This window comes from Syngnathus acus, chromosome 2 (genome assembly GCF_901709675.1).
Source record: "Syngnathus acus chromosome 2, fSynAcu1.2, whole genome shotgun sequence".
NCBI classification, from domain to species: Eukaryota; Metazoa; Chordata; class Actinopteri; order Syngnathiformes; family Syngnathidae; genus Syngnathus; species Syngnathus acus.
Genome location: NC_051088.1, coordinates 24,665,000 through 24,674,471, shown reverse-complemented (window position 1 = coordinate 24,674,471; position 9,472 = coordinate 24,665,000). Strand labels below are relative to the sequence as shown.

The following is a 9,472-nucleotide window of genomic DNA, read 5'->3' as shown; positions in this document are numbered from 1 at the left end:
TGTGTGTGCGTGTGTGAACTATCCCCCCCCCCCCCCCTCCCTCCTTTCTCCCGTCGCGATCTCACGCGAGTGCGCATGCGTAAGAATAGCCGCCACTCCTGATGCTGCTGCTAGAATAAATTTTACTTCCAGGAGGATCTCATTATTACAGCGATTTGATACAACCAGAATCTTGCACGATAATTTAGGATTCTCCTCTGGTTGAATGCATGTATAAATATGCCAATCTAAATAATCATGAAGAGATCACCAATATTGGACCAATACACCACGAATGGTCATTTTTTAGGCGAAATATTAATAAAAGAAAAAGAAAACGATTCTGTCGCTCACTTCTGGTCGCCCAGAGATATTCTTTTCCTTCACGTTCAAGAAATAGGCCAGTGGTGATGTCGTCATCAGCATTTTTGGGGATTGTATCCGTGTCTGTCTTTTGTCAGCATTTTGCTGCTCTGCATTAACTCTAGTTTTCACTTTAACCCTAGCTGAGCTTCGTTTGTAGCTAATAAGTAACAAGTCATCAAAGCCCGCGTGCATAGGTCAAAGGTAGCAAGATCTGTACCGATAAGCGCTATATGGAAGGAAAATACATAAATGTATTTTCGTTTGCGCTCAATATGTGTGATTTAATGCAGGACTTGTGATTGCATCTTCGTTACATGTACTTCACAGTATTTCGATGACGCTTTTGTATCAACATTGCAAACGTTAGTATTCGCGCAGCACAATGTAGATTGAAATTGAAAAGTTATGTAATAATGAAAGAATATGACTTGTGGGAGGGGGGAAAATGTAAACGCCTGCGTTTCGTCCAAGTGCTGTGCTGCTATTTTAAGATTCAGTATCAAGGCAGGACAGCACAATGTATGAGACGAGTAAACTCGAGCTGCGCGTGCGCACACTCAACCAATCAGAGAAGTCCACTTTGCCTCAACGAAGACGACCCACAAACGCAGCAGTCGTCAGGCATTTTTACTACTTACCGCACTGACGAAGCTCGGCGGCGTATGGACTGTCCTCCGTGGCTCTGCCGAATCTCTCCAGTGGTGGAATCGTATCCAATTAAAAGCCAATAAACCTGTGGGAGTACAATTTCAATCATTTAAGTGATTCTCTGACTTGGATTATCACGGAAATGGGAACGACAGGCGTGTCACACTGTCGATCGGGGCTCATAGGAAAAAAAGTCTCCCTCGTGGAATAACGTTCTATGAAGGGCTAATGTTAAGACACAGTACGGTCGCCTAACGTGGATTTTAATGTAATGTGGATGGATATAAGGTTTGCGAGGCGTCAGGACAATGGACCGTGAATATAAATGATCACTTCTACACGAAGCGCTAACCTGTGTGTTTTATTTCGACCTAAAAGAGGGAATAATGTCTGTATTGTTTTCAATGCTCAGTGTCATTAAAACTCGCAGTGTGCCCTTTATCAAACGCCATTTTGTGTGAATTAATAATAAGGGCGTCGTCAGCCATTTTGCCCCCCTTTCTCCCTTGCTGTAGTAAGTGGTGACATAAAACTGTTTTTACCAAGTGGCAGGTGCGAGCAAGGCTTCTTTTTTCCCCCCTCCTCTCCTCCCAAGGATGTTGTATGTTGTTCCGAGGTACCAGAAGCTTTAACGGCCATTCTGCGTCATTAGTGCAGGTGTTTCCAAAATGGCTGTCATGAAAATATTTCAACGTTGAGCTTTGTGTTATTAAACAATCCAGGTTTAAATCTTTTGTCAAGTTTCAATCTGTCTGATGAAGCAGTTTACAATGCTACACGTTGAGACAAGACATATTGACAAAAGTGGGACAGTACAAAATGTCTTATTTTGATTAAACATGTATTAATTTGGTTAAACAGTCTGGTTTCATGGAGGACTACAAATTGTGAGGTTTACTGTTGAGAGCCTTTTAAATTTTGAGTATCCCATCAAACCAGTAGAGTAATTTGCTAATTGATTAGTTATTGATTAATTGTCACACCTTGATTAGCTATACGGAAGAATGGGTAATAAATTGTCTCGACAAAATATTTTCAACAGGATGAGAAATTCACACACACAAAACTATTTAAACATGATGTTGTATTTAGGTACAATTTACATCGTCATAGTTCTTGGTTAAAAAAGACAATTTTACATGCAGTATTACAAACACATTATTACAGCTACCACTCAAAAATGTAGTTGTTTCTACTTTATTTAAGAAATGAGTGTCTTTACACAGTCTCTTCTCATTTTAGCCATTTTAGTGTGTTGTAAACTAAGATGAGGCCCTCTGAGGGTAAATGGTCCTGTCATGCAATCTGGTTGAAGTTGAAAGAGAACAGCTTTGCCTTAGGTCTGACGGGCGGATGAAACGGCCTAACAAGCCTGTCTGTCTCCTCAAATGGAATCACCAGCCGTCCTTGCAGTTAGTTACAAAAAATGAGTGAAATACCCATCATAAATCACCACGGTTCTGTGACTCTCTTGAACTGACTCCATTTGAGATAGACCCAACAGTACCTCTGTTGCATCCGAGTAGTGCATCCCAGGGGGATACTTTTAAAAAATCCATTCATTTACGATGTTCATTCCTGGAAAAACATGATTTACACAGTGTTTCCCAACCTGTTCATATCCTTTGGACCATTTTGAGCTGAGATCACCGACCTGCGAAGAGGTTGCATCCAGCAGATCTGTTGTGGGGATCAGACAGGCGGCCTCACCCAGGAAACACAGGAAAATGTGGAGTACATCGGCCCAGCGTCCAACAATCAGCATCAGGACCATCAACGCACCGAGGCGCACCACCACCGAGATCAGGAGCGCCTGGCTAGCCGGCAAATTACGCTGCTCGTCTGCTTAAGAAACAGGCAAAGTAATGACTACACGTGACCTTGCATGTGGAAAAGTTCTTTTTTGTGGTTTGTGACAAAACAGTGTGAGTATGATAAGCGCCATGGAATGTTTCAAATTGAGATATACAGTATCCAAAATTACAGTTTAAATTCACGGAAACATTTTCCAAAACGACTAATGTAGACGGATCTAAAACAAATTGAAGCAAGATGTCAATTCGTCCACGATTGCTGCTTCAGCTAATATCTCACCCTGCATGTAAACCACCAGCAGAGCGTAACAGAGGGTCAGCGGTGTCCAAAACTTAAGTGCTTCTGTTGCGGACAAGAAGTGTTGGTTGATGATCACCAATGCTGCCACCACAGCCATGACAAAGGCAACCATGAGCGTCCCGCATAGCGCCGGGAGCAGCACAGGGCCGCGGCCGTATGTCAGCAGGCTGATGCAAACGCCGCAGTAGTGCTGCGAACTGTGCAGTTTGTACAGAGTCGCCACATGCCGCTGTAACGCCGCGGCCTTCCGGGCTAGCCAACAGCTGAGTGCCGCTGCCAGGAGCAAGCACAGCCAGCGATGCAGAGCCCCTTCGTGGAGGAATTGTAGCGTGCAGCTGAGGGCACATCCCAGGGAGAATTGGCTTTGAACCATGAGGTGGTGGAGCGTTTTCAGAGAGTCCTGAATCACACAATTGGACACAAATCATAAAGTACATTCCCTCTTGTGCATAGCAACATCCCGAGGCAACAACAACTTGATGTCATCGGTTTCTTACGGGTCCTCTTGTCAGCCATCCAGAGCCAGCTCGAAGGCAAAATTCCAGCACCACCAAGGAGGCCACACGAGAACCAACAGCAGCCAATATCCCGGCCACAAAGACAAAATGAAGCCTCCCCGCCGCTCCGCGTTTAACCCTCCTCTGACTAGATGCATCTTTGTTACTGCAACTGCGGAAGGACAAAATGAACCAGGAGTCCAAATTGCAAAATGAAATGTCCGTACCTTTCCTCCTCAACATATAAACGCACTCTGAGAAGGGAGCCGAGCACAGAGATCCCACACGCGCCAACAAGTCCTGTAGGTTACACGTCAAATCATAGTTTCACAAACACATCAAAATGTGATTTGAGTCTCACCTTGCAGCAAATGACACAGCAGATTCACGTTCAGCGTCCACCAGCCTGTCAAGTAGGACGTCGGCAGCAGCGACGTGATGAACCGAATCATAGCACTTCAAGAAAACTCATCTCATTTCAATCGTCATACTTTGTGGTTATGTCGCATGGTTTTACAAAAAAGCTGAAATGTTATTGGAGGTAGTTCAGGGTTGCCCATCCTGAAGCTTGTTCCAAAGGTCGGCCACCTGACTCATCGCAGATAACGCCAGCGCATACGGAAATATTTCAAATCATGGACAGTGATGTCACAAAGTTTCTGCGGGAATGAATGGGGAATTTATTGATATGTCATGTTTGTTGCTAAAATGTTTGTGTCAAAATATGTATTTAATCTACTATAATAACTCGACTCAACTTTTCTCAGTACTTCCAATGGAAAGTATCCAAAACACCTTGGCTAAAGTTCCCATGCAAAGATTCTGGAAATCTGCCACCCATATAGGTGGCGCTGTTTACGTTTGCCATTTTCTGCATCACGCTACCTACTCATTTTACAGACTTTAAAAAAAAAAGGAGCAGCACAGGAGTGTCTTCATGTGAATCCAGCTGCTCACCTTCAAAGTCCACATTGAGTCAAAGTCCATTTATTGCACACCATTGAAGAAAGGGTTTACCACCTACAACTTGGACTTTGCCATAGCAAGTTGTATAAACATAGATGGGAACAAATTCATTGATGACCAGCTGAGAGCAGTGACACAAACAGGGTCCTGTTAAGAGAGACTTTCAAAATCCCCGAGGCAGGTTTCACACGTGCAAGATGGCGATGATGTTCTTGAATGTGGATATTTTCTATCACTGACTTCTTGCACACAGGCATAAAAGACTATCTGAGAGTGCGTGCGGACTTCCCACATGGAGGCCAACGATCCCGGCAGTGTGCAATACAATCGGTGGAATGAGGACAACATCAACATGAACGTGGCGGCGTCACTGCCTCCCATGACCAGGTGAGTACGTTTCAACCCTGTACTAACCTCAAATGATTAAGTCTGTGTGTAGTTGAGCTTTTTCTATTATAAGAAAGGAAACGCTACAAGAAGTTTGAATTCGATTCCATCAGGCTCTACAACAGAACATGCACTGGCAAGACTGGCATCGTGGTGAAGGCAGCCGGAGCACTGGTCGCATTTATGTTTGTCTTCATCATGGGATACTTGACAGGATACTACGTCCATAAATGTGAAGTCCTTTGAGACTCGTCTGTGATTTAGGGCTATATAAATAAAATTGACTTGATAAATGCTGATGGAGCCCAATAATACGAAAGAGTTGGAGAGCTGTATATCTGTATTTTCCACAAAACAATGACAATCGCAAAGCACAATAAATCTGACATGAATAAGGAAAGCTCTTGGTATTCCAACTGTCTAGAGGTTCATCTGTACAACTGTGCCAATCACATAGAAGAATCTAAAGTTTGCAAGATAAAAAAACAAGCATGTGACAACAATAATAAAAACAATGGCACTGCAAATGTAACATGCTCAATTTCCAAACTCACGACTGACTTCATGATATTACACCAATGGGATATGATCTACTTTCATTTAATCTGTTTAAAATCATAAATCATGGATCACAAATTGTAAACTTGTTGCCATTCATACAACATTTTATACTTTATGACATTTATGTTTGGTAGTGTGCTGTGAGATTTTCATTCTATGTCAAATGAAAGCCTCGGCTGAATAAAGTTTACCGTTAAATGATTTTTTTTTGCACGTGTCCTTCATTTCTGCTACATCTTCTGGGCTCGCTCCTCCACATACAGCTGCATCTGTTCCAAACAGACAAAAATGCAACGTGGTCAAGTACACGTGGTAGAAAACTGCTCTCAAAACCTACATGGAAAAAAAATAGAAATAGCCATCTATTAAAAATATTGTACGGTGCTTCACCTTCACTATATCAGACGTCAAGGTCTTCAGTGGGATGAGTCTGGGCTCCTGCATGTGGACCTCCTGCTCATCAGCAACTATCCATGGGAAATCCTAAAACAACAACCAAGGGGCAAAATTGATAAAACGTACATACATATCTGCAAGGTCTTAATCTTAGCTTCCTCATCCTGCAAGTGATGTACATCATTTGTTCTCACCTTGATGACTTGAACCTTCTCCATGTTGCGTGTGGCAGAATTTCTTGTATGAACTAATACTGTAAATGAACAATCTGAGACAAGGAAAAACAAACGACATTATACACATTCTGAAAGGACATTCAAATTTATCTGACCGATATGTTCTTAATCAGCTCTCACCTGGTGGATTATTATTTAAAACAGCATCACACACACTGATCTTAAGAATGAACGCCCTCAGCAGCTGCTCCACATGAGACAGTAATGTATCTGAGCTAAATATAATCACATCAAGAGTTAATCATCGGATTAATTTATGATCATTGTTTCAAAAAAGGAGGGTTTGCAAACCTGATAGAGAGAAGCGGTGGTTGGGATATCTCAAAGACAAATCTCTCAACTGGATGATGCTCCTTGTCCATAATGACGACAACCACCTTCTCAGCATCATTCTGCCAGGAAAATGGAGGTGAGTGGAAGATCTGCATTGTATAGTTCCAGTTTCCAATCTGACCTTCTCAATAAGCGGTTTTATACAGTGAAGTGTATCTTGGATGTACTGGTTCAGCTCAGGATGACATGACATCTGCAAAAAGAACATTTAAAGATGAGGGGGGTATAAATATTAACATTTCAGATGTGTGAATTTGTCTCATACCTGCACAGGGACATTGTATTTCTTTCGCTTCTGAAATATTCCTGATGGGTAAACTTCACGGACGTACAGGATGAGGTGAATGGCAACTTCCAAGAACTCACACAAAACGTCAGCAACCACTGGAGGAAACACCCGAGTTTATTGTTCTAATCGTGTGGAAAGATCCAGATCCTCCCCACAACAAACACCCTGATATCTTAACAATTGTGTCAAACGGAAATTTTGAAAAATCAATGATGGATTGATGACTGAATATCCGAGATGAGAAAGAAATGTCTGGCTTATCTCTTTACCAATTCCTTTTAACTTAAATGCGTGGGGATTTGATTTAAAAAAAAAAAGTAAGTGCTCCATACCTTGTCCGAAATTGAGATCTTGCCGTGTTAGAGTTGTCATAATTCCAACAAGTGAATGATGAAGAAACTGCTCGCTTCCACTTTGGAGCTTGCTTCTATTTGTTGTCACCGTCAGCCACAACTACATCCCAAATGCCGAATGCTGGGTAAACCAAATCTCAACTTTAAGACGATTTTTGGATACAACTAAATGACTGTGCTGTGCACGAAAAAAAAAAAAAGGTTAAAAAATATACGGCTCAGAAATGTTTTGCCCGCTAGTTGCGGCGCATACCAATGACGCAGCAAGGAGCTATTACAAGCCTGTCCACGAGTGATGACGTAGACTGACGCGAACCATCCATCGACGGAATATTTTATTTTTTATTATATTATTTTCATTAGGATGATCCTTGTATACACTTTTCATAATGTTTGTCTGTCTTTGATTGGTAAATACAACAAGCAAACAGAAATGTACATCCTTAAGTAGTAAAATACATTAAAAAGAAATAACCTACAAGACGACCATATGAAGTTTTTACATGAGACACTTCCAAACCACCACATTTTTTAAATTTCATTTATTTATTCATTTTTTCTCTGAAAGTGGATCCCTCAGGTCCCGGTATATATATACATTATCATAGATTTAAGAAACAGTAATGCAAAAATAGATGACGACAAATTAAAATACTAAAGCACCATAATAGTGCTGTTAATTATGTAGCATAAAATTTACACGACGGTGACAGTCCTAGTTGAGGTAGATATGTGGGAAAAAAAGCATTTGGCAAAAATGACTGCCTCTGACTCACTGACACAGTGAGGTTAAATAAATTTGCGGCTGGGTTTGAACCCAAACACATACCCGACCGACCCTTCTGATCGGTTTCAGTCTGTTAGCATTTATAGCTAGCTGTGTGGCTGTACTCCCTCCTACTGAACCATCAAAGATGGTGACTTTCAACAATTTCAATCATCAGTTTGGCTCAATTCATTACACACAACTGAAGGAACTGAATAATCATCCCTTATGGACAACTCCCATGTTGATTGACAATGTCACACCCCCATTTCTTATCCAGGCATAGACCAAGCTAAAAGAATTGAAAACATCACTCTTATTGATGTGGCCTGAAGAAAATGGTGGCATGCTAATTTGGGCGACTATCACAATCTCCAGCATTTTTAGCATTAGCGGATTTCCATAGCAATGCAGTGCACTAGAGCGCACCATTGTTCACTTTCCCTCGACACACGCAGCAACATCAGTGCCATCACAACATTTCTTGGGTTGACTCAAAATGTAAACCAATATCACTTTTGTGATCCAGACAGAATCAATGACAAAGTTGTTCAGCCTGGCAAACTGAAGTCTGCCAGCAGGTAATCCTTGTGACCCTTGACAGTTTTTGGTCTCAGAGAGCATGCAGGAGTATTAACACTAGGTCCCTAAGTATGGATTCCAAGAGTCACATTCTAATGCCTTATGTCTGCATCTAATTAGAGAAGCATTATGCCCACAATTTGGACATAAAACCGTAGAGGCCTCAAGAGAATCATGTGCAAATTTAATGGTTTTTGTTATTTCTTGTAAGTCCTTATTCCTACTGAGGGTAAAGTCTCGTATTCTGTTAATCTCAGCCTCTGCTTTACATCTGAGTGGCATGAGTTCTCGGTCCACAATCATCCCTCCCTTTGGTCTGTAGGGTGTCCGACTGGCTGGAGGGATTGTGCTGATTTTGACCTCCACTTTCTTTTCTGGTGGTTTCTCTTTTTTTGTTTTTCCCTTTGGTCTTAGAGACACAATAGGTGGAAGCATTCGTTGTTTATGGTTCTGGAGGCCTTTTTTTTCCTCTTTTAACAAATCACCTTGCTTTGTTTTTGGTGGTTTCTCAGCAATCGGTGAGAGCTTGGGTTTTTTGATGTCATTTAAATTGGTCTGTACTGCTTTTGATTTGACTTTTACTGACTCACCACACGTACCCTTTATAGGTCCAAGCACCGGCTTTGACTTTGACAGTAGTGATTTTTTGCCACCCTTGTTTTTTTGTTGGATAGGTGAAAGTTTGCTTTTAGTTTTCATTTCCTCCTTGGCTTTCTGTCCATTGTCTTCATCTGGTGGTGTCAATGGAAATGCTGCACATATGTCATCTATATCTGGCATTGAAGTTGATGTAGCAACATCTTTGAACGGTGGTGATGGTGGTAGTACCTCTACCTCTGGTTCAGGCTCTGGTGAGGGCTCAGGCTCGGGTGAGGGCTCAGGCTCGGGCTCAGGCTCGGGTGAGGGCTCTGGTGAGGGCTCAGGCTCTGGTTCAGGCTCTGGCTCTGGTACAATCACTGGTTCAGGTTCTGGCTCAGGCTCTGGCTCAGGCTCAGGCT

The 9,472-nt window shown here is 42.1% G+C and overlaps 3 protein-coding genes across 4 annotated transcripts; 1 reads left to right on the top strand and 2 right to left on the bottom strand.

Moving 5' to 3' along the window:
• Nucleotides 1–2,058: 2,058 nt before the first annotated feature.
• Nucleotides 2,059–4,171, bottom strand: tmem82 (transmembrane protein 82). 2 transcript variants are annotated; one of them, XM_037241262.1, is made up of 6 exons: nt 3,967–4,171; nt 3,833–3,905; nt 3,606–3,777; nt 3,088–3,508; nt 2,648–2,835; nt 2,059–2,571 (listed from the first exon to the last, which is right to left on the bottom strand). In XM_037241262.1, the coding sequence occupies exons 1-6, from the start codon at nt 4,055–4,057 to the stop codon at nt 2,566–2,568; spliced, it is 951 nt and encodes a 316-aa protein (XP_037097157.1). In that variant the 5' UTR covers nt 4,058–4,171; the 3' UTR covers nt 2,059–2,565. The 2 variants fall into 2 exon arrangements, with proteins under 2 accessions (XP_037097157.1, XP_037097166.1); XM_037241271.1 differs by having other exon boundaries at nt 3,606–3,771.
• Nucleotides 4,172–4,370: 199 nt separating this feature from the next.
• smim1 (small integral membrane protein 1) lies at nt 4,371–5,720 on the top strand. The gene is made up of 3 exons (XM_037241297.1): nt 4,371–4,748; nt 4,825–4,958; nt 5,072–5,720. Exons 2-3 carry the CDS (start codon nt 4,864–4,866, stop codon nt 5,202–5,204), a joined length of 228 nt encoding a protein of 75 aa, XP_037097192.1. The 5' UTR covers nt 4,371–4,748; nt 4,825–4,863; the 3' UTR covers nt 5,205–5,720.
• On the bottom strand, nt 5,647–7,300 carry mad2l2 (mitotic arrest deficient 2 like 2). Its single transcript, XM_037241284.1, has 8 exons — nt 7,106–7,300; nt 6,750–6,868; nt 6,606–6,677; nt 6,443–6,543; nt 6,272–6,366; nt 6,110–6,183; nt 5,910–6,002; nt 5,647–5,788 (listed from the first exon to the last, which is right to left on the bottom strand). The coding sequence occupies exons 1-8, from the start codon at nt 7,143–7,145 to the stop codon at nt 5,750–5,752; spliced, it is 633 nt and encodes a 210-aa protein (XP_037097179.1). The 5' UTR covers nt 7,146–7,300; the 3' UTR covers nt 5,647–5,749.
• Between the last annotated feature and the right edge of the window lie 2,172 nt (nt 7,301–9,472).